At 41.2% G+C, this 25,309-nt stretch overlaps 1 protein-coding gene across 1 annotated transcript; it reads left to right on the forward strand.

Moving 5' to 3' along the window:
* Positions 1 to 162: 162 nt before the first annotated feature.
* On the forward strand, positions 163 to 17,398 carry LOC137287318 (trafficking protein particle complex subunit 10-like). Its single transcript, XM_067819558.1, has 22 exons — positions 163 to 293; positions 1,055 to 1,136; positions 1,458 to 1,590; positions 2,252 to 2,445; positions 2,639 to 2,834; positions 3,453 to 3,564; positions 4,946 to 5,193; positions 6,153 to 6,299; positions 6,621 to 6,738; positions 7,022 to 7,101; positions 7,553 to 7,644; positions 7,771 to 7,911; positions 9,044 to 9,147; positions 9,673 to 10,187; positions 10,924 to 11,068; positions 11,570 to 11,805; positions 11,986 to 12,086; positions 12,583 to 12,709; positions 13,028 to 13,192; positions 14,971 to 15,154; positions 15,975 to 16,082; positions 16,502 to 17,398. Exons 1-22 carry the CDS (start codon positions 269 to 271, stop codon positions 16,663 to 16,665), a joined length of 3,417 nt encoding a protein of 1,138 aa, XP_067675659.1. The 5' UTR covers positions 163 to 268; the 3' UTR covers positions 16,666 to 17,398.
* Positions 17,399 to 25,309: the final 7,911 nt, after the last annotated feature.

The following is a 25,309-nucleotide window of genomic DNA, read 5'->3' on the forward strand; positions in this document are numbered from 1 at the left end:
TTTACATTGAAGCTGGCTCCCCAATACAACTCCGTCAATTGTCAGAAAAATTTGTTTGGGGTTTTAATTGTTATTTTAAACTTTAAAATTCACTTTGCATTATCTTTGTGGTTTGTTATTGCTAAAATGTTCAAGTTTCCAAGTCGATTCTATCTCTCCGTTACATTAGCTTTACTTAGTGCAAAAGCAAGGTGAAGGACATAGTTCTGTGCATCCAAAATGGGAGGAAGTCGGACGAATTGAGGTGTTTTCTCACTTCACACTTAATATGGAGGCTAAGCCCATTGTGACATGTACGTAGCACGCCCCGAAATCTATTCGAATTTAAGCTGTGCTGAAATTGTTGTAGAATTATGTTTGTGTTATAGCGACACATGTAAACGCTACGACTGGTTGCACTCTACTCTTTAGTCTAGACCAGATTGTTGTCAGTGTTGATCAGGCAAGGGGCTGTCATCTGTACTGTTAACATTGATAGGTGGTTAAAACTGCAGGTGCTACTATCTTCCACTGTGGTTCTTGCTTCACAGAACTAATATGAATGTCTTGTATTCGTTACTCTTTGAGTCAGTTAAGGATTGGTTAGGATCCAGTTTGTTTTGAGATTGGAGAGAAATGGTGTTGGTCTCAATCTCCCTCTTTTAAACAGTGTTAAAGATTGGCTAGGTGCAGTTTACCCGGCGCGCTACCTGGGGACTACTGAGCACTTGCTAATGAGCGCGCTACTCTATCCTTAGCCTTTGGGCACCCCCTTCTACAAGTTCTAGATCCTTAGCCCTTGGGCACCCCCCTCCTTCTAGATCCTTAGGGTTAAAGAATAAAGGTTAGGGTTTGCTTACCTTTGGTGCAATTATATCCATCCCCCAAAAAATCTGAAAAATTGCCCGGTAAAGTGCACGACTCCCAAAGATTTAATCACGTATAATTTGAGGGAAACCAGTAACATGATTTTTTGCAACAAGTAATGGATAGGGTGCGATTGCAAAGGACACACTCAGAAATTAACTTGTGTGGTGCCAGAACTGTTCTAATCTCCCAGGTTTTGTTTTTGCAGGCCATGGAGACCAAAGCTTGTTTTCCCAACTGCATCCCATGGTTCTCAGTGGTTTGCCAAAAGAATCATGTGAATGGAAAAGGTATCTCTTATGACAAATGATTATGCTGATAGTAATTGTAATTGCAAAATCTTTAACACAGTGTCAAGTTCCACCCCTCCTTACCATTTAGTTACAAGTAAACTATACAGCATTATACAGTAATAAAGGCATTCTCAAACTTGAACCAAGTATATGTTGTGTACTCATGGTTATTTTAATCATATGAATGTTGTTTGGTTGCCAGGGAGTTGAGATTGAATATACATCCATTGATTTAGGGAAAATCAAAGTGCCTTTGAGCAGATGAACTGGATATCGACACTATACTAATGTTAACATAATAATAATTAAATATTTTAGGTCATATGGCCGAGCACCTCGCACTTTACAACTTGAAGCAAGTTTTGTTCCCTATGATGCTGACATCCTCCCTGAAGAAGATGACAGAGTCCTCATCAGTAGACCATACTTCCATATCTACTGGACAGACTGTGTAAGTGCATGTAATGAGGTAAGCTTGGAAATGTGATTATTGCCAGGGGAAGTACTATTATCCTCTGAAAGTCTCTTGCATTCATAATAGATTGAGATGTATATTCCCAGCAACATAAGTTTGATGAGAATAGGAGACTTAATGTTTCAGGTAGTCAGGCTTGCTGTCTTGGTTCATTGCTTGTCATTTTACCCCAACAGGATGAATCATTTCTTTCATTATTTGTCACTGGATTATCATGTCTAAGCTTGATAATGTATAGGCTGCCATTATAAATGTTCAGTGTTGCTGGGTGCATAACTCACATATACACACTCAGGGTACCTGGGTTCTAACCGTAATGTAACCAAACCGGTAACTTATTACTTTGATATTGAGTTATTCCCCTTTTGACAAATAGTAAAGAAACATGACCAGTTTAGTTTTCTTTCTGTATTTCTCCTTAGGTACAGTATCATGGTCGCATGAGTGCTGGGCCTAGATTTTCGAAGTTCTCTTAGCGCTAAGATAGTTGTAAGGTTAAGTTAATGTATGGCACTTACAACTATCGCAGCGCTAAGAGAGCTTCGAAAATCAAGGCCCTGTTCCTTAAACACCAGTGGGTGGTGATACATAGTATCAGTCTGCCATGTTTTCTGATGTAATATCTTGTATTGTGTAGGACTTAGAAGGCTACAAGCAGACTGTGAAAGAAGATATTGCTGAATGGCAGGCTGCACTGAAGGGAAAGAACATCCCAGACTGGTTGATTGTAGTGGTAGTCATGGATGAAAGCAAACTCAAATCCAAAATTCTGCCAAGGTCATCTGTGATAGACAAAGTCAAGAGTGATTTCTGCAGCAAGGCACAGGAAAGGTGAGATTTCTGATAGTGGAATACATCAAACAGTGAGTGACATTAGGTCTACTTAACACAGTATTTCATATATATCATGGTTATATCAGACTGTTTGTCAACTTCACTGATCCAGATGACACTTTTCTTCACTGGAAGGTGGCGCTTCTTGACCTGTTGACCTTGACCCACTTGTGAGTGACCTTGTTTGCAGATGTCTGGTGCTGACAGAGCCAATGAAGACTGACGCTAAGAGTGCTGAATCCTGGTATAACTTCTTCACCAAGCTCCGACCCTTACTGTTGACCGCATATAATCGGCAGTTGGGTCGTTTTGAGGACAACATGCGGGCACTGAGAGAGAAACGAAATGAACCAGGGTGGAACTACATGGAATATTTTGTTGTGCAGGTGACATATTTATCATTTTTAGTTTTTCCCAGTGTGTAATATGAAGTATGAAATAAGCCCAAAACCCAGTCAGACATCAGTGCTGGTAACTTCAAAATGTTACCAGCTCAAAATGGATTTAACAGACCAGACACCATGAGTTCACTCAGACTCAGTCATTATATCTATAGGTTTTATACTGAATAAGTCATTATATCTATAGGTTTTATACTGAATAAGTTATTACATCTATGATCAGTGTGTTTTATGGTACAATACCTATATTGAACAGCAAAGGAAACACAAGTTTAAAGAAATTAAATCTCATAACAGTAAGCGTTCATGTTTATGTGTTCTATTGAACAACTTGACTAAAAGAGACCTATGTTTCTTTTGCTGTTCAGTATATGTTACATGCAAGATGAACTTTTCTATTGCTGTATTAGTACTGAAGGGACTTAATGGAACAGATGGTCAGTCTTGCTGACTTGGTAGACTGTGTGTCACTATATCACTATGTTGTTCATGCTGATGATGTTAGTCACTGGATTGTCTGATCCTGTCATATCTTAACAAGACATTATCATAGTTTGAAGTGCAGCTGTATACAAGAAGTGTTTGTGTGGTGTTTGTTTGCAGGAGGAGCTGGCCTTTATGTTTGAGATCCTGGGTGTGTACGATGATGCACTGCTGCAGTATGACGAGCTGGATGCTCTGTTTACACAGTTTGCCGAGAACCATGCAGCAGGAGGTATGTCACTCTGGGGTAGGCTGTGTCACACCCTGGGGTAGGCTGTGTCGCACACTGTTGGTAGGCTGTGTCACACTCTGGGGGTAGGCTGTGTCACACTCTGGGGTAGGCTGTGTCACACTCTGGGGGTAGGCTGTGTCACACTCTAGGGGTAGGCTGTGTCACACTCTGGGGGTAGGCTGTAGGCTGTGTCACACTTTGGGGGTAGGCTGTGTCACACTCTGGGGGTAGGCTGTGTCACACACTGGGGGTAGGCTGTGTCGCACACTGGAGTAGGCTGTATCACACACTCGGGGTAGGCAGTGTCAAAGTAGGCTGTATGACACTCTAGGGCTAGGCTGTGTCGCACACTGGGGTATGCTGTGTCACACATTGGGGTAGGCTGTGTCACACACGACCCGTGAAGGTCCGGGGTAGAATAGGCCTTCAGCAACCCATGCTTGGCACAAAAGGCGACTAACAGGATCGGGTGGTCAGGCTCGCTGACTTGGTTGATACATGTCATCGGTTCCCAGTTGCACAAATCGATGCTTATGTTGTTGATCACTGGATTGTCTGGTCCAGACTCGATTATTTACAGACTGCCGCTATATAGCTGGAATATTGTTGAGTGCGGTGTAAAACTAAACTCACTCACTCCTCACTGTGTCACACACTGGGGTAGGTCGTTTAACACATGGGACTAGTCACACACAGGAGTAGGCTGTGTCGCACACTGGGGTCTGCTGTGTCACACATTGGGGTAGGCTGTGTCACACACTGGGGTAGGCTGTGTCACACATGACCCGTGAAGGTCCGGGGTAAAATCGGCCTTCAGCAACCCATACTTGCCACAAAAGGCGACTAACAGGATCAGGTGGTCAGGCTCACTGACTTGGTTGACACATGTCACAGGTTCCCAATTGCGCAGATCGATGCTTATGTTGTTGATCACTGAATTGTCTGGTCCAGACTCGATTATTTACAGACTGCCGCTATATAGCTGGAATATTGCTGAGTGCAGCGTAAAACTAAACTCACTCACTCCTCACTGTGTCACACACTGGGGTAGGTTGTTTAACACATGGGAATAGGCTGTGTCACACTGGGTAGGCTATGTCACACACAGGAGTCGGCTGTGTCACACACTGGAGCAGGCCATGTCCCACACTGGGGTAGGCCGTGTCCCACACTGGGGTAGGCTGTGTCCCACAGGGGTAGGTTGTGTCACACTGGAGAAGGCTGTCACACTGAAGTAGGCTGTGTCACACACTGGAGTAGGCTGTGAGCTGTGTCACAGACTAATGTTGGCTGTGGGAGAAACTAGGGTAGGCATTGTCTCACACTGGTGGGTTGTGTCACACTTTTAGAGAATATGACTCTGTCATATTGTTTTCCACAGCTCATGTGAAATGGCTGGCCCCTCTCATAAAGCCATGTAGCAACTGGAGTGGTCTGTCCCTCACCAAGGCCTTGAACCACCAGCTCCGGGACACCATCAAGATGAACAAGGCCAGCGTGTTGGAGTTCCGAAACTACCTCTTCTCTCGCCAGTGTGCTCTGTTGTTCTTGATGAAGCGCCCCGGGGATGTGGCCCAGAGAGCTCTTGACTACCTCCATTACACAGTACAGGAGATGATTGCACTTGAGGTTAGTCTCATTTGTAGCTTGTACGGTTAGATGTTTCATCTTTATAATGTTATGTGGGAAATTATTATCCTGACTTGTAGATTTCTTTACTAAATTGGATTTGGGGGTTGTGATTTAAGAATTTGCCTGTCAGTGGGTTAGTGAGTTTGGTTTTATGCAACGTTTTGCAATATTCCAGCAATATCACAGCATGGGACACCAGAAATGGGCTTCACACATATCACCCATGTGAAGAATCAAACCTGGGTCTTAAGCAGATGACTTAACCACTAGGCTACCAAACCACCCCCTGTCATAGTGTACAATTGTATAACACACATTGACAGTGTCAAAGCCTATTCTTGGTGTCCTATGCTGGACCGTTGGAATTATGATGCTCATTCATTCAGTCAGACACCAACATGCTTCCTCTCCTTGACTTCCTGGTGGTCATGCAGTTGCAACATGGTATGATGTGATGCCACATGCTTCCTCTCCTTGACTTCCTGGTGGTCATGCAGTTGCAACGTGGTATGATGTGATGCCACATGCAATTAGTACACGACTTTGATGACACTGACACACCTAGCAGGGTATGAAACTCAAAAACAATCTGCCAGACCACAGGGCTGGTTAGATGTGAAATTGCCAGTCCTGACCAAACCAAAACCTACCTTCCCACAAAATATTGTCATATACATGTCTAAATTTTAATCCAACCATCCTGCAGGTGAATTTGAGAATCTGGCAGTCTGCGTTGAAAATAACCTGTCCCGGGCAGTGAGGCAGGTATTTTGAATGCTGCCCTCTGCTACCAACAACTTGATTGAAGCCAAAAGTTTGTTCTCACTATTCCTAAGGTACAAAATTCCAGCTATATGGTCCTTATGTCCTTTATGCAATCAAATACAGGTGTTCAAAGATATGTACAGTAATTTGCAGTAGTGTTAGTGTTTCAATCTCTACTGTTGTGTCAACAGGTGGAGGTTCCGGAAGGCGCCCTCTGGTGTTGGGTGTTCCTCAGCAGCCTAGCAGTGCTGGAGGCATGTGAGCGGTACAGTGAGTCATCACGAATCAGCAAGAATTCCCTGTGTACTGCCAGTCTATGGGACTATGCCAGGAGGAAGGTGAGTCAGTCGTGGACACAAGTTAAGGTGCATCCTAAAGGATTAAGGCAAATTACCAAGGTATTTACACTTTCTGGCCAGCAAATAGCAGTTACCAAGATGCCTTAGAAATTCTTCTTAGCATTGTTCTGTACTCGCCAAAGCATTAATAACATGCAAGGACCCCTATCTCTTGACCTACTATCCCATACAAAATGGCAGTGCTAGCAAACTGGATTTTCATTGTTGCAACCACATGTTGACTAGATTACTAAAATTGTCTCATCAATTTTGATAACCTGTACTGCTGGGATGTGTAAAGCAACTGAGTGAATGTTTCAGTTGAGGGAACTAGGAAGCGTTTGTGGCCTGATTCCTGGGACCATGCCAACATCCAAGCAGCTGAGTTGTCGAGTGGATCTCACCTCAGGCATGGTCACACTGGACAGTGAAGAGACAGGTCAGTAGAAGTGTCTGTGTAACCATGGTTACTGTTGGAGCTTCTTTCTGTTGAACACTCAAGACAAAGATCAGTTGTTGGGTCAGTTACTTGTGACTCATATTTACAGATGTTTTTACATTTGATAGAACATTGTTGTTCTGTTAGGTACCCCTTGTTTCAGTACACTTTTGCAAGAACAGGAATTATTTCTATATTTCTGAAGCTTTGTTGATGTTCTGATTTTGAAAACTGAAAATGATAGATAAATATTTAAAAAATAATAAGTAGTTTCAAATTGTAGCACCTACTGACAAGATCACACCTCTAGACAGACTGCGGCAAGCCCTGTCTTCTGATGAGTCCTACAAGAAACACTACCTGGTAAGTTCATGTACTCATGCACTGCCTTTGGTGTAATGGATAGAGTGACCAAAAGAAACTTCCCAAAGAACACTGAAGTCAGTGGTTCAATTCCCAATCTGTTTCTTACTGAAAGATGTTACAAAATGCACTTGTATTATGCTATATGCCAGTACCACACCACACCACACCACACCGCACCACACCAAGGTACCTCACAACCTAACACCACCTCAGCTCAAAAAAGATAAAGAATCAATGTGACAAAACTTTCTCATGAATTACATTGAATTCTCTCAATTACATAGTATGCACAACACAGCAACTGGTTTGTAGGCTAGCATAACATAACATACATGGGAAATAATTAGCTGCCTATATTGAGAAATTAAGATGTTTTGAAAATGCTTGAAATGTTTTTCCAGCCCTCTCTTTGCATTAAGGATTTCAGTAATCATTTTCTCAATGACAGGAAATGTGTGAACTGGCCATGGGAACATACAAACACATCTGTCGGTTCCGATCAGCACGCATAATAGGCAGAGACCTAGCTGACTTCTATATGTAAGTAAATATTCTTACAGAATAGTGTCCATAATGTAATTTTCTGTCATAGTTTTGTTGACTTTCAAGCAGTGATTAAACTTTGTATGCTGGCAATAATTAACATTCACCCCCTCTGTTTGGCAGGCTGCTGGGGGAGCCCCAGAAGGCTGAGGGTTTCTTGCTGGATGCCATCAAGATGTACCGACAGGAGCACTGGGAACACTTGGCAGATGGCACCATGCTGGAGCTTGCCGTCTGCCAGGCCAAGATGGATGACAATGCCAAGTATCCTCTGTGAGAAGGGTTGTGTCCCTTTGTTGTGCAAATCTTTTAGGTTCAAATCTTGATACATATGAATACCATTTCTGGATTTGTCAGCACCATATCCATGCAGGTGGAATATGATACTTGCTTCAGAGCTATGAACATGTTTATCTGTTCGACTGGAGTGATAATGTCACCAGACAGACATCAAAATAACTGATTACACATAAACAATAATCTAACTCCCCTTAGCTATATTCCCAGCTGGACAATGTTTCTCAAAACAGTTCTAGATTAATAGGGGTATAGAGTTGTCAAATGCTAATTGTCCTCTTTTTTTCCCCACCAGCATGTGATGTTGGGATATATAGTCAACACCTCATCTATGTGTCTGCTGGTAATCATTTTGTTTCAGAAGTATAACTGAAAAACTGTTCATTGTTTTTCGACAGAACATGGTAGCTATATCAAACAGGACCTAAAGGTGGTACCTTTTGCTATTTACAGATTTTTGTGATTTTTGTATTTCTTGGTTTCCATGGAATCAATTTGAACTTGGTCCAAAAAGGGAGGAGTGACCTTTGTTTCCAGAGCACAACTCGAAAAATGTTCAATATCTTTCTTCAAGACTTGGCAGATGTATCAAACATAACCTAAAGTGGTGATATTTTGATACTTACAGATTTTTGGCATTTTTTGTCTTGGTTTCCATGGAACTTGGTCTAAAGGGAAGAAAGATCTTAATTTCTGGAGCACAACCCGAGAACCGTTCATTATGGACTATTTGGTTCTGTGTACTATATGTAATGGCTTTAAAAAGTAATTTTGCTAGTTATTATTGAATTCTAGAAAAGGAAGGATATGGAAGGTAATTGGTCCTGTTATTTGTTTCCTTTAGGAGTTGTGGACGAAACAGTAGTCCTTTACACCTAGTTTCATATGTCAGTAATAGGTATTCTCAGTTCTTTGATGGTCGTTGGTGGAGCCTAGAGGTTAAAACACTCTCCCATCATGTTTAAGACCTGGGTTTGATACCCCACATGCATACAATGTGTGAAGCCCATTTCTAGAGTCCCGCGACATGATATTGCTGGAATGTTGCTAAGAGCAGAGTAAAACTAAACACACTCACTCAGTTCCTTGACTAAGTGAGATTTCTGAAGACAGCCTGCCACATTGCCTGCAGCCCTCACCTCAAGATGGCCGACAGGGAGCACTACTTCAGTGAAGTGATGAGAATAGCTGAAGACAAAGATGGTGAGTAAGGTTTCAGACAGAGGCAGTCTCAGCAGAATCAACTCTGTGTGAACAGGGCCTGTAAGTCTCGTGAGGATTGACTTCCAGTACTGAGCTGGCCCCTTGTTATCTTTGTGTGCGCAAACTTGTGATGAGCAAGAGGGGGCCCAGCATACTTCCAAAGCCAGATTTCCAGTGACAAGCATATATTCAACAACCAATTCTGGTTCCAAATTGCATGACCACTAAATATGACTCAACTAGACCATACCAAGTGTATGCTGTTTGCCATCGGGAGTAATAAGGTCTCGCAAAGTGCCGTCACCTTCTAACGAACCCTATACCAGGCCATGACTCCCTGAGACTGTGGTGAACCCAGAAATAGATGTTCATGCTGTTTGCCTGGTCCCAACCTGCCACAAAGTAATTATGTATCTAGTTGATTGTATTGATTAAATCATTCAGATTGTTTTGTATGGCAGTAACACTAGAAGTATGTAGTCTAGTCTGTAAGTTTCTTGTCATGTTGTTTTGTCTGTAACATAGAAATGTGCATCCTGAAAGCCTCCAAGATTCTTAGTCTGGAGAGTGCAGCAGTTCTGACACCAACTGTGATCCTTCATGAAGACTTTGTCATAGACACAAAGATCTACAACCACTTCCCAAGATCCATCACATGCAGTAAGATCAACATGTCTGTCTCTCACTGCCCACCAGAGAAACAGCCAAACTCCTCTCATTTCTCCAAGAAGAAAATCTCCCACACTCGAACCCCCAGCTTGACCATTCACAAGCCTGAACACATAGCAAACTTTCAGCCAATCAGAAAGCAGCTGCCTGCAATGATTGACACTGTGGCCACCTATGAGAAAAGGCAGGGGAAGATTGTGGGGGCGGGTCTGACTTGTAAGAATGCTCATGAATTGTTAAAGAGGACAGACAGTGGACCAGGAGCAGGGAGTGATGTGGACCACACAATGAAGGGAGACTTCACAGTGAGCCTTCTAGCAGAGGACGTTGAGCTGAAGCCAGGCGAGAATAATGTACAGCTCAAGATGAAGGTGGGTGTAGCTCCTACTTATGTATACTACAGTATGTTAGAATTGGGTGTCTTTTAATATATTTGAGTGTGATTTTCCATATCATTTTAGAATGGTGAAGAGTTTATATCATTGAAATATTCTGTCAACGGTTTTTTTTGTATATCTGTTCCAGTATAAGTATATGGTACTCAACAATTTGGCAGCAAAAGTGTAACTTTTTGAGGGGTTTGAGAGTTTGGGATATTTTATTTCACACCACATCATGTTGTTTTGTTGGTTTATAGACAAAGTGTGCTACTTTGAACAGATTTTTCATTCTCCAAGTTTTTCTAGTCTTAAGACAAAAATGTGTTTTGAATATAATATCTTCTACAACATACAGTTTGAGAAAGATAATAAAAAATATTACAAGATTAGTATCACCAGTTTATTGACCAGCATTCTTTCACTCACTCCATTACTGGCTCTGGACAGCCAGACAACCAGAGCATATTATGAGGCCATGGACAGTATTAATACTTGTGTACTTTTCCAATGAAGAATCTGAATTATCAACACAGACAAAGTTTTACTTAAGTATTTCATGTTTCACTTGATCAGTTCAGTGCTGTTGTCAAATGAGAATATATACTGAACAGCAAGATGTTTGTGTCTTCTATTTAAAAACTTGAGGAAAAGTTAGAGTTACATTTCTTTTGCTGTTGAGCATATATAAAAATGTTATGAAAGTCATAAGTGAACCATATTCCTACAGACAGTGGAGAAGGGCGTGTTCTACCTAAGTCAGCTGTGCTACGAGGTGAAGCATCTAGATTTCCTCAAGTCTCTCAGTGGCTGGGACCTGTTCTTCAAGGTCGTCTGTGACCAACCAAGAGTGGAGCTGAAGCCTGTCAAGTCAGGTACGACACTGATGTCATGTGACAACACCACCTTCTGAATGGCACATCATCCATGCCTATATATAATGTACTGATGTTGTTGTTGCTGTTGTACTTGATGGTTTGTTGTTTACCACCCCACTTAGCAATATTCCAGCCATTTGGCAGTGGTCTGTATCTAATCGAGTCTGGACATGACAGTCCTGTGACCAACGTCACAAGCATAGATCTACGCAATTTGGATATAATGACATGTGTCAAACAAGTCAACAAGCCTCACCATCTGTTCCCATTAGTCTGTTGTGCTGACCCTGGTTACTATAAAATATCTGCATACTAAAACCCCAGATGGCAAGAAATGTCTGCCAGTGCAAAGCGGGTAATGTTCCTGAACTGTTTTTCTATGATCTTCCAAAGAAGAGAATTTGCACAGATTAGCTGTTCAGAGATTTCATTCAGGAGAAAACAGATGAAAGTTTTAAGTGATCAATTTGATCAGTTCATTTCACTTCAATTTCTTAGATCACTTCATTGCTGGTATAAAGCAAGAGGCAACCTTGACCTTGCTGACAGGAAGCTTTGCACTCCCGCAAGGCTGCAGTGCTCAGTTCAAGACTGCCGAGAACCTGGAAGTCTTTACAAGGGAAGGTAACTCAGTCCTCAAGCTTTCACCACTGGAAGCTGATCAATCGTCAGACTTTTGTACAACTGTCCTCCATCACACTCGACAAACGTTTGATGGTTCTACAGATACTAAGGTAATTGTCTTAATCATGAATGTTACATATTATCTAAAGCTGTCACCATTGTACTTTTATGAATCTGCTTTGTATTTTAGCCAAGTGGTGCAAGAGTTGGCTTTTCATAACTTTGGAGAAATCAGGGTTAACACCCACCAACCAAGCAACTCACTCACTCACTGTGATCTGTTGTTTCAGCTGACATGCCATGTTGATGTATGGGACAAGAAACTTGACGTTCATCTCACCTTTATCCATCCCTTCAAAGTGGAACATGTTTTACATACATGCAAGGAAAAGTAAGCTTTTTATTTCATGTTACCTAGATGATGAATGCTTTCTTACTTATTACAGTGAGTGAGATTAGTGTTATGCTGCACTCAGCAGTACTGCAAATCAGCACACCTGATGCTGTTAGTCACCTCTTATGACAAGCATGGGTTACTGAAGATCAGGTCTAACCCAGATCTTCACAGGTTACATATTACATGATATATCTGGGAAATATGCCGTCTTTATATAAAAGCACTAGTACTCATTCTTACCAGCATTTCACAAGTCTTAATTTAAGTTTCAGCACCTAAAACCTATAATTTAAATTACTATCAGTGTGTCTATATTCTGCTGCCATTGGTAAAGAAATGATCAAAGCAAAATTAGTTTTCAAAGCAGTCTTGATACGACAACATGTGTGTGTAAGGCTTGGCTGTTTGTTGTCATCAAACACTTTTTATGCATTGATATAATCATAAGGTACACCAAGAACGGCTCATATATTGTAGCTGTGTCTTACAGAAAATATCTTCAAATCACCATCAAAGGCAATACCAAAACAGAATTCCTAGTCAGTCAACCAGAGTTATCTGCCCTCAATTCCAATGATGTGGAGTTGCAGCTGATGAACAAACCAGGACAGCAGATGGTAAGAGAACACTGCTGTGTCACCATGGTAGCAACATGCCAGTACATGTCTTGTTGGAGAAGAAGTATGATTTGTGGAATGGCTTATTAAGCTCAGTTTTATCCATCCAGATACAGAATAGTAATTAATCAGCAGGGGATAGTTTGACTGAAGAATGGTTTTTATCATGCCAGAGTTTCAATAAAAATCAATCATGTTAAAGACTTTGTCAATGTATTTATGACTTTATCTAGAAGCATTTATCTTTTTCTTAACAACTTATAATGTGTCTACTTCACACAAATACAAAAATATGACATTTAGTAATCTGCTTTCCAGAAAGTGAATAGCAGCCAGACAGCCTCCATCTTGTGGCAGATCCGCTGCAACATTCCAAACATTCCCCGACTGGAGACAGAGTTCAGCTTTCTCTACACCTGTCCACTTGATCTGCAGACTACACCCCGCAAATACCTGTACACCTGTTATGTGGAGAACTTCCAGGTAGGCAATAACTGTACAACTGTAACATAGAGAAGTTCAAGGTGAAAAATGCATGTACTCCTGTGGTGGGGAGAACTTGAACCTAAACAAATACCTGTACCCGTGTGGTGTGGAGAGCTTCAAAGTAAACAAATACCTGTACCCCTGTTGAGTAGAGAACTTCCAGGTAAACAAATACCAGTATCCCTGTAGTGTTGAGAACTTCCAAGATAACAAATACCCGTACCCCTGTAGTGTTGAGAAGTTCCAGGTAAGCAAATACCAGTACCCCTGTAGTGTTGAAAACTTCAAGGTAACAAATACCTGTACACATGTGGTGTGGAGAACTTCCAGGTAAACAAATACCTGTACAAAAGTAATTTGGAGAACTTTCAGGTAAACAAATACCTGTACACCTGTAATGTGGAGAAATTCAGGTAAACAAATACCTGTACACCTGTAATGTGGAGAAATTCAGGTAAACAAATACCTGTACACCTGTAATGTGGAGAAATTCATTTAAACAAATACCTGTACACCTGTAATGTGGAGAAATTCAGGTAAACAAATACCTGTACACCTGTAATGTGGAGAAATTCATTTAAACAAATACCTGTACACCTGTAATGTGGAGAAATTCAGGTAAACAAATACCTGTACACCTTTAATGAGGAGAAATTCAGGTAAACAAATACCTGTACACCTGTAATGTGGAGAACCTCTGGATAATGTTACAGTTAATAATGTGCTGTGACAAATAGTATGAGAAACCCCCTCAGTCTTAAGTATTCAGTATTATGTATTGACCAAAGAGCAAGATACAAAGATTCACAATAGAGGTTTTTATTGCTATGCAGCAGAATCAAATGTAAAGTAATGGGTCACAAATATAACATCAACTCACCGAAGTCTTGGTTTTCAGTGAGAAAGAGTTCTACTAAATCTTTAGCAAGTGATCTTGACTGTAGGCTAGACTTGGCGATGAGGCAGATGTAGATAGGTCAAATGGTGACACAACTCCTGTATAAGTCCATGTGTGAATCCGTCTGTGTGTCGTCAACACAACAACCAGCCTTATATATACACAGTCACTGATTCTTGAGCATTCCAGCATAGTATGGAATCTTCGAGATCGGCTCATGTTTACACACCAAAGGGAGGCAAATCTAAAACACAGCCTTAAAGGAGTATCGCTAAAACTCTATTACTGTGATAAGAAATATGAGCCATAATAACTATCACTCAGAACTCTGAACATTGTGACCCAATAGCAACTTTAACTTAATCAAAAATAATACAAATTCCAGAAAATAGACTATCGTAACAGTAAACAAATACCTGTACACCTGTAGTGTGGAGAACTTCCAGATAGGCCAATACCTGTACACCTGTAGTGTGGAGAACCGCCACCTCCAGGTAAACAAATTCCTGTATACCTGTAGTGTGGAGAACTTCCAGACAGGCCAAAACCTGTACACCTGTAGTGTGGAGAACTTCCAGACAGGCCAATACCTGTACACCTGTAGTGTGGAGAACTTCCAGACAGGCCAATACCTGTACACCTGTAGTGTGGAGAACTTCCAGACAGGCCAATACCTGTACACCTGTAGTGTGGAGAACTTCCATGTAGGCCAATACCTGCACACCTGTAGTGTGGAGAACTTCCAGACAGGCCAATACCTGTACACCTGTAGAGTATTTGGCACTGAGGCTCTATCTTCATTCTGTGTCTCACACTTGTAACCTATTACTTAGGTCAGTGTAGTCTAGATTTAATGAATGAAGCTAAATGTTTCCAGACCAAGTACATCCTGAGCTACAATGTGTCATCCCGCGAGGAGGATAAGCAGTGCAAGACAGGGAAGACTGTGGCTCTCAAGCTTCAGGTGAAGAAATGTAATGGTCACAACAACCCTGACGAGATTCTGGTCTATGATGTGAAGTCTGACACAGACACCTGGGCACTTGTTGGCAAGTCTACAGGTGAGTGATGAGCAGTGTAGGGTTCTAGATCCTGTCATACATCATAATGATTGTCTGTAGCAGAGTGAGTCACCAGACATTACGAGATAGAGGGATCAGGGTTCCCCAAATATGAAAAATTCAAACATAAAATATTGTCAGTTTCTATTTTTTTATTTTACTACTGTCTCCCTTGAAAGAGTGAGTTTAGTTTCATGCCTCTGTTAGCAATATTCCATCAATATGATGACGGAGGAGACCAGAAATGGGCTACACGCACTATGCCCATGTGTGGAATCAGATCTTTGGCATGAAGAGCGAATGCCACGTCAGATACAAGGGACAACTAGGTCATTTGGTTTGTTGATTCATATTTCCTTGCTGAGTAATGATTTTTATTGTACACATTACAGTGAGCGAGAATAGTTTTCACTGCACCGGGCGAAATGTGTTTGGTTGATACTGATTTAATTATCTAGTATCAATTATTGTTAGTAGACATTGCCAGCTTCATAATGGATTTCATACCAAGAAAGCTGACTGAAAAATGATGGAATCGGGGGCCTCTATAGAAAATCGAATCAAGGTCTGGATGAATTATTGCAATACTGTATGCAGGAAGTAGATGGAGCTCACTCACTCATTTGGGGCAGTGGGGTAGCCCAATAGTTGAAGCTTTTGCTCATCACGCCAAAGACCAGGGTCCTGTGTTATGTGTGTTGGTGTGACTTTACATCAGTGGGAAGGGTATACATACAGATGACTTACATCTGGGTAATTCATGTTGACGGTCTGTGTAAACATACCTGCATATCTAACTATCAGCCTTGTTCGTGTACAGGGATATTTTCCCTCAAGGATGACTACTATGAGACTGTCCTGGATGTCGTGGCTTTGAAAGCAGGCTTCGTTCATCTCCCTTTGGTCCACATACACAAGTACCGAGCTGGTGAGTCAGATATTAACATTCATGAGAAGTTATCAGATTGTGTCCAGGGAAAAACAGGGTTTTATCAGTCCCAATTAAGGTTGTATTCCCCAAGTCAGAGACATGATGTGATGATGCATTGATCTAGCAGAATGTTTTTTTCTAAATCAAACAAAAACAATACACATCAACTTTTTCATATTTATGTAAGATGCCACAGTTCATGTTTCCTTGCTGCCACTACTGAATGACAACAGATGGAATATTCATGTTGCTGACTGCAGCATTAAACAACACTGGCTCAGTTTAAGTATGCTTTTTGTGGTTGTTAGAATGACAGTGGAGTATAATGAAATGTAGGCATGCAATTTTTCAGTAATAGATTGGGATTTGTGAAAACCTTTTTTTTTTTTTTACAGTATTGCAACATTGTCTTTCAGACCAATCAAATATCGAGGAGAATGGTAATGATATATCAGCTGATCCTCCTGAATTTGTCAAGTTCTCCAGGGGAGAAGTGTACAACAGTAGCTTGGCTCAGCAAGTTCATGTCTACCCTGAGATGGGAGGCAAAGATGTGGAGGTTTCTCTGGTAGAAGGGTAGATGTCCTTCAAACTGTGACTTGAAGTATTTGACCTTGTTGGTCATGTTTACCCTATGTTTGGTGTGTAAGATGTCAAGATGCCCCTGGTTGAAGGTAGATGACCTTCAGTCTATCAACTGAAGTCTTTGACCTTGTCCACATTGAGATGGAAGGATTTGAAGTGCACCTCCTTGAGGGATAGATGACCTTCAATCTTGGACTTGAACGTCTTTTCCCCATGGGACTTCAGAAGACCTTTGTAGACTCAATTGCCTGAAATATTGTCTGGAGCTCTGAGTCTACAACCAGCTGAATACTATTCACTCACTTGAAGGTAACAGGCTGTGATGTAAGGGAAATATTGTTGTATGGGAAGTAGATCCATCTGACATAGTCACTTTGGTTAACATGGAAGAGTAGATTACCTACTGAGTGTCATTTGTGGAAGGGCATGTTGTGAGTTGACCTTTCACCCACAAATGATGCCAGTGTCAAGGACTCAGGCTTTTTTTGTAGATCACAGTCCAGTGAATTGAGATTGGAAATGGCAAATTTATAGTTCTCATGAGAACCATTAAATGAAAAGGCACCTGGTTTTAGCTTATTTATTATATATGTGGATTAATGTATATACTGTACTTAGAATTCCACATTTCCAGGTGATGTTAGTGATTTCTTGTAAATGTTCTTAAGTTGTGTATATCAGCTATGTATATATTCACTGCTATTCCTTGTAAATTGTAAATACAAAAATGTAAAACAGTTACAAACATGTTTCCTTTTTTATTGACTCACACAACTCACAGGGGTGGTTAGGTGGCCTCATGGTTTCATTTTGATTATCTTACCTGAAGAATGGGTTTAATTTTCCTCATGCATACATGTTTGAAACCCATTTCTGGAGTTTGCCTATGAGAAATAGCAAAAATTGGTGTAAAGCCCACCTTCTTCACTTGATTATGTATCTCTCTCTCACCATAATCCCTGCAGACAAAGGCAAGGCAACGGTCATTATGGACACAGCTCATTTCAACAGCCTGACTGACACCATCCCTCAAGACCAGACTACCTACTAGAAACTAAAGAGGGCCCCCACCTAAGCTCTACAAAAAGAGCACAAGACATTACTCAACAAACGTCTTAACAACAAAACCGGCCTGACCCTAAAAAAAGCTCATCACACTCCACCCCAAGTCACCATTAAAATCCATAAGGACCCAGTGAAAGCCCGTCTCCTAGTCTGTAGCAGGGATACTGTCCACTACAATACAGCCCAATACCTCTCCCGCCTGCTAGCACCCTCGGAAAAACTGCCATCATTCATCTCAGTTTTATCCTATTTCTGCAAGAAAATCCATGACATCAACCAACCTGGAAAATTAATGTGCTATGTATGTCGCAGTGGGTCTGTTTACTAATGTGCCATGTGACTAAGCCATTGAAGTCATCAGAGGCCGCATTGATGAATTCCGCCCATCCCAAGAAACCCATATAACAACCGACAGTATCATCCAACTGATACACTCCTGTATCACCTCCACATACATTCCGACTATGCTTGTCATAAGAGGCAACTAACGGGATCGGGTATCAGGCCCGCTGACTTGGTTGGCACGTCATCGGTTCCCAATTGCACAGATTGATGCTCATGTTGTTGATCACTGCATTGTCAGGTCCAGACTCGATTATTTACAGACCGCCATATAACTGGAATATTGCTGAGTGCGGTGTAAAACTAAAATCACCAACATGCATTCACCTGGCTAGACAACATACTAGTATACCAGCAAACCCACGGCCTCCCCATGGGTTCCCCACTATCGCCCTTAATCACGGATATCTTCTTGACCTACCTGGAAGAAAAAGCCCTGGAAACATTGCCCATAACACCCCTCTGCTGGTTCCGCAAAGTGAACGATACCTTTGTCGTCCTTAAGCCTGACAGTGGCCCCAACTCTCAAAACCCACGTATCCAGTTCACCATGGAAGAAGAGTCCAACCGTCAATTGCCCTTCCTTGATGTACTGGTCCTGAGACACAATAGCAACAAACTAACTACGACAGTATACCGTGAGCCAACCCACACAGACCAGTACCTTCACTACGCTTCCAACCATCCAGCCCAAGTCAAGAAAGGAATCACCTCCACCCTAGTACGACGAGCCTACAACGTCTGTTCTACCAAGCAGCACCTAAAACAAGTCTTCATACAGTACAACAACTACCCCGAAAAGCTTGTGCAACAATCTATACAGAACTTCAACAACAAAACAGAGGAAACCACCCGTCAACAGACTGCACCCTTTGTCATCAGCTTCAGATCCTGCGGACGTGCTGAACCACAAAGTCCAGAGACCCCTAAAACCACAGGCCAATGTAGATGTCGTCTTCAAAAGAAAGAACAATACCATCGTGAACACCATCAAAGCGAATGGCAAACCACCTACCAGCCAGAAACAACAATCACTTGGAACAGTTTACCACGTCCCATGCGATGTCGGACAAACATACGTAGGAAAAACATCAAGACTCCCCAAAACCCGAATCAAAGACCACCAAACTTCCGTATCTAAATTTGACTCAAAATCAGCCCTAACAGATCACATCAAAGACAATCACGACTTTATTATCCAGTGGGACAGAACCCAAACTCTTGCAAGCAACCTCAAAGACTTCAAGTTCAGGAAACTCCAAGAAGCCATCCACATCAAAAGACTTCAGCCACCAATCAACCGTGACCAGGGTTATTACATACCTCCTGCATATTATCAACTCCCGCTTATGTATACTACAGGCTTCACTACCCCTATTAGTCTTTACAGGCTTCGTTTGTCAACACCCTATCAGAGCCCATGTGGTGTTAATCTGTCTGACTTCCTACCCCAGTCAACCTGTACACACATATCCACTAATCTGTATATAAGCTCCCCTTCCTCATACTGTTCATCACTTGCTTGATAACGGTGTTACAACCTACACTGAAAGGTCGCTGTCATAGCAATAAAGTAGTTGTTCATCCATATATTGTCATCCTCCCTAGCTACACCTCATTGTCTCATCCTTTACCAAAGGTTTATTTGTATGTCGTGTGGTATTAGTTTCAAATACATTTTCTGAACGTCACCTGGTGACTGGCTGCCTGATTTTTCAGGAGGTCCTACTGTTATTGCTCTCCCGTCATTTCTCCAACTTTCTCCATTTCTCCAACTTTAACTCTTCTCCGTTATCTGACCAGTGTCACTGTTTTCTTACTGTGTGAAGCTGATACATAACTGGCAACAAACCACACACAACACGTAATGTAGCTGTAAGTGCATAAGTAGATATAAGGGTCATATTATTTTTGACATGTGTGACACATACTCCAACTTCAGGATTCAACTTCAAGAAGGTGGTTGGGATGTCTAGTGGTTACTGAGTTCGCTCGTCACACCAGAGACCCAAGTTTGATTCACCACATTGCCACAACGTGTGACACCAATTTCTGGTGCCCCCAAACATATTGGGTAAGTGTAGTGTAGACCTCAGCTCACTCGCTCAGGATTCAAGGAAAGTTGAGTTGTGATATGAGGTTCAAATATTGGAGTTAAAGCTTAGGCCCCGCACCCTTTCCACGGAGCTCCTATAAAGCTGATGGTGAGACCCTGACTGATGTAGACACATCTGCGTGCTAGCCCTACAGATAGCAGTGGTGTATGTGGAATTACGGAATCTCAACTCTTCTTCGTCATGTTTGATATCTGTATTTTTCGTGGTAAAACTGCCTCATGGATCAATGTTAATGGATGCCTGTAAACACAAGCAAATGAAATCCAATTTAGTAGCCAATTTTATTGACCAGCGTTTAAACGTCACAATGATTTCAACATCTACAAGCTTCAGAAATGTTTGAAGATCCACAAGCAATATTGATCAACACTGCACGTTAATTGATTGAGAAAGTCTTGAATAATTGCCCTCTGGCAACTGTCTTCGCCCAACAGTTGGAACAGCCTCTAGTGTTTCTTCCAGATGAAAACAAATTGCAAGACTACACAAGCAGTGTTACTATGTGTTTTAAACAGTTCTTTTTAGGTGTACAACAGTTTTTAAAGATATAGAGGTACATGCTGATTTGTTCTGTATTGGAACACCAGTTGGAACTTTAATATTTAGACTTTTACTAAAGATCTTTGTGTTTAAACAAACAAGGCGTGAGTTCAGATTAGCATTCACAGGAGGCCCCAGCTGCAGTTGACGCCAAGCAGATGTTTGACGTCTCTCAGTCCTGTCGACCTTTCTGCTGGACTAATTATACAAATCACCACACATCGCCAACCAGACTTTGTGCACAATACGCCCCGCACTCAGTAATATTCCAGCTACAAGACAGACAATCCCGTGATCAACAGCATGAAAACTGATCTACACAGTCGGGATACAATAACAGGCCTTAAGAACAAGCATGAGTTACTGTAGACCTATTCTAACACGGATCTTCAAGGTTAATACACACCCAAAGATGGCTACTCGAAGTAACAGAATGAAAGTACAAACACCTCTGCTTTCAAGTCCTCACATACTCGCCGTAAGGAGAAACAATATTTCATCTGACAGGTAATTCACCATAAACTTTGCCAATCATAAGGTTCGTGACTTTGGAGCTGACCTCGTTAGAGGAATCCGACTTCAGACACTGTTTAGGTTTTCTACTCAGTTTTCCAGCCTCGGGGAAATATGTGTAAGCAATAATCAATCTGAGGGAACTAAATTAGAATTATTTACCTCTTTCCCCTCACAGCTTCGAATTCGAAACAATAGTACTATAGTACATTTCTTGAGCCCACATTCGAAACAATCGCACTTTTGTTTCGAATGTGGACACAAGAAATGTGAGATTAGAAGAATTGAAGACATATCATCAACTACAAGGATCTCCACGTGAGGTAGTTTAAAATGCTGTTCATAAAGCAAGAAAAATTCCAAGAGACACTTTTGAAAACAAAAGAAACAAATACAGAGATGGACATTCTTCCATTTGTTCCACTTACAACCTTAATGACTGTACAATTATGCCCATTAAAAAAAGCAAACCTTCCAATTTTGTATCAAAGTGATACGATGAAAGAAGTTTTATCCTAGACTAAATTTATACGTAGCACTAGGCAGCCTAAAAATCTAAAACAAATCCTGTGTCTGTCTAAACATTCACAAGGTACAAACACTGTCATTGTAACAAAATGTCACACACCTCAACGTTGAACTTGTTCCATCATAACCGAAGACTGCAGATATGCATTTTGTGAAGACAAACTATTTACTGTCAAAACAAACACTGCAGCAGCAAAAATGTTGTATATGTTTTAAAATGTGCGGGATGTGGTGAACATTATATTGGAGAACCTGGAATACAACTAAAGGACCGAGTCGCTGTACACAGACAGCCACTTCGAGATCCTAATGTGCGATGTATAAATATAAGCAAACACATTGATGAATGCAGAAATGACCGGTTTTCTAACTTTCCGTTTTATCAACTGCTTAAAAATTATAAACAACTACGGATGATAAAAGGACAAAATGTTCATAATTCTGTTTAACCCTAAGCTCAATTCAAAAGTATGATTTTGTAACCTTCCTAATGTAACTCATTCTACCATGACTTCAGTAAATACTGGATTGTCATTGGTTAATCAAAGTCATCCAGAGGTATATAATCACGTTATATACCTCTGATTTCCTAACATGTTAAGTATTTGTTTAAAGTCTGAATAACACGGTAATGGTAGAATGGAGATAAACGTATTGTGTTGGTATATAACAAAATTATAATAGCTCTAAATTTTGTATTTAAAACCTCACGCTGTCCACTGAAACCATAACGCATACGTATTCACCTCTATTGTTTCTAACTATGACGTCACAACATGATGACGACATATCTAATACAGTTGTGCGTCGCCTATAACGACCATTAACCATTACTACCTAAAGAGCCGTTGAACGGCGAAAGATCTTGTGTAAGATATGAAGGAGTTTTTGCAAGAAGAAATATTTGGACGCTTCATGGAATGGCCTGTAATACTCTCAGATTGTGGTATTGTTTTTTTTTTCACAGGCCATTTTATGTGATGGGGGTCTGTGAGCATTTTCATGTCATTTGGTCTTGCTACCAGACAACATCTCAAAATTAATCATGGATAGTTTTACTACTATCAATCTGATCACTTTCATTTTGACTTTTGTGTATTGGTAAAGGATGTGTAACTTTTTTATACTTATTTCTGCTTTTGAAACTACATTGGTACGTCACTTCTAGCGCTCGTGCTTACGGACAAGACACGAAATGAGTGTTGCATTGGAAACCACCGGACAATTCTAACAATAAATTATTTTAAAAAGATGACGTGATATTTATTGACGGAATTACAGTTTTGATAATCTACTGATACGCAATAATGTCCATGATCATCTTTTGCGCTATTGCCCCAAAAACACGCTACACCATGGTAAAAGTACCGTGCATGCGTATCTCCTGGTCAAGGGAGCTAACTCTTGACTCTCACCAGTCCAATTCGGACTCCCCGTAATTGGGACACAAAAGTCGGTCCCAGTCGAGTCCGAATTAGACAGCTTCCACTGTAATCAAATTTGACCGCCATTTATGCATTGCAGAGGACTAAGTTTGTACTGATATGTAAACAAACAATTCATTTGATGTCAAATGTTTTATACAGTATCGAAAAAGAACAAAATTGCAATGGTGTGGTTTATGAAAGCGTCATTTACCTAAAATAGTTGAAGTAATAACACCATCCAAAGTGTTAGAAAACCAAGCTTCAAGGTCGGTAACTGCGTCGTGAACTCCAAAATTGTGACCCATTTGTTGTGTTGAGCTTCTCATCCCTGGGCTCTATACACTTTTTGGGAATCAATGCAGAAGAGTAGATTTTCAGTTTCAGGTTCAGTAGATGTAAAGGTGACCAAAAGTTTGTCTTGGAAGAGTTCAGCAGACTACATATGATATTAATCCTTTTGCTCTGTTGAACGTGCAAGAAGCTGTGAATTATATCCTTTAGGACAACAACTTCACTTGCAATGTTCATAAGATGCAGACATGACACGTCATTAATTTGGAAGACAGAATGGATTTCCCATCAATCCTGATTAGCACATTGACGTTTCTGGTGTTCCTTTTACAATAAGGGAAACTTCAAACGGGAGTGTTTGGTCCTCCATTGCCTACTTGCAGGGGAGAGAATGCTGGCTCTTCATTTAGTTAATGGAATGGCAAAATTGCAAGTGTGCAGAAAGGGAACTGCTTTAAATTTTGGAGACTTGGCTGACATGCATTGAGATAAGTTCGGAATAGAACTGACTGTATTAGGGCTGATGCAGTTTGGGTCAGGTATGCCAAGCAAGAGTCGGTCGAAGTAGGGGAGCGAATCAAAGGTGATCGTCAACTGCACAAGAAGTCAACATTGTTTGTAAAAACACACCACTAACATGACATTAGGGCAAATCAGCGGTCCTCTCAACAAGTCTAGTCTTGAACGATGGACTTCTGTTGGTCCGGCCATGCTTACCTGTTAGTAGGCCCGCGGCACACCCAGGTACATTTGTAGTTCTTAGGACGTCCTGACCTGTATTGACGATGACTGTGAAAAGAGATTGAACGGGATTGAACGTGGAATGATCATATAAATTACGATACTTGTTTGATCATAAACAGTTGTCATTTTGTCTACCTCATCTGTGCCCAATTCCCAGACAGTTGGTATTACGTATACACTGGGAAGACATGCGCCTTCACCCGGTGTGAACAACGTTTTCAAGCGTTTATATCCGTTCTGAATTAGACCTACCACGTTCTTAACATGCACTACACAGCTCGTACTCGGACACCTCTTCCCGTTCGCACCACATTCTCACTCTGAGGGTGTGGAGTGGTAATGGTAGACATGTCTTGGTTTCATTTCTGTAAGTACCCAGCCCATTCTTATTTCCGTTATCAGTTTCAAGGTGGAAACGTCGACATCACCATGCCTCCACAGAAAAATGAGGGTGGACCGAGAAAGACATCTTATTTAATGAAGGGGTGATGCATTTAAGAATTTCATCAAACATGGGTGGGGTGATTCTCTAGAAATTGTAGGCCTCATGATCTTCCAGGCGGAGATCCTGTGTCAGTTGATGAAATGTTCCACAGCTGTTGGCCTCTCAGGTTAAAGCCACTTTCTCACCCAACAAGTTCTTGTTCGTTTCCTCCTTTCTTGCTCTACCAACCCATTGTACTCTTCTTCTGCTTCCAATAAAAATTCCAGCAAATAAACATTCAGCATGTTGACAGCTGCAAATTTGTTCATGTTTCACAGGCAGAAATGGAGAACATGTTAAAAAAGCATGTCTGTGTACCCTACCGTGTCATATCGTAATGCACACAGTGTTGACATACGAGGGGATGCCAATAAGTTTTGAACCTTGTGCATTTTTCATTCCCAGGTGTCACAGCCTATGGTACGACATTGAACCTTGGGGTGTAGCTGATGTGATATATAAGTTTTGGTATCCTACTCTCAGAAGTTATTGAACAGCTCACATTGACAGAAAGAGACCCCTCTCACGGCAGTGAAAATGAATAAAATGGAGTATAGAGCAGTAAGCAAGTGTTTAGTTTTTGAAGGA

The sequence above is a fragment of the Haliotis asinina genome, chromosome 6 (genome assembly GCF_037392515.1).
Source record: "Haliotis asinina isolate JCU_RB_2024 chromosome 6, JCU_Hal_asi_v2, whole genome shotgun sequence".
Lineage (NCBI taxonomy): Eukaryota > Metazoa > Mollusca > Gastropoda > Lepetellida > Haliotidae > Haliotis > Haliotis asinina.

Coding starts and splice junctions, on each gene's coding strand:
- LOC137287318 (XM_067819558.1), top strand. CDS start 269: ATGGAGGCTAAGCCCATTGTGACAT. Junction 6,300..6,620: donor GGGACTATGCCAGGAGGAAG/GTGAGTCAGTCG, acceptor TGAATGTTTCAG/TTGAGGGAACTAGGAAGCGT. Junction 12,087..12,582: donor TTACATACATGCAAGGAAAA/GTAAGCTTTTTA, acceptor TGTGTCTTACAG/AAAATATCTTCAAATCACCA.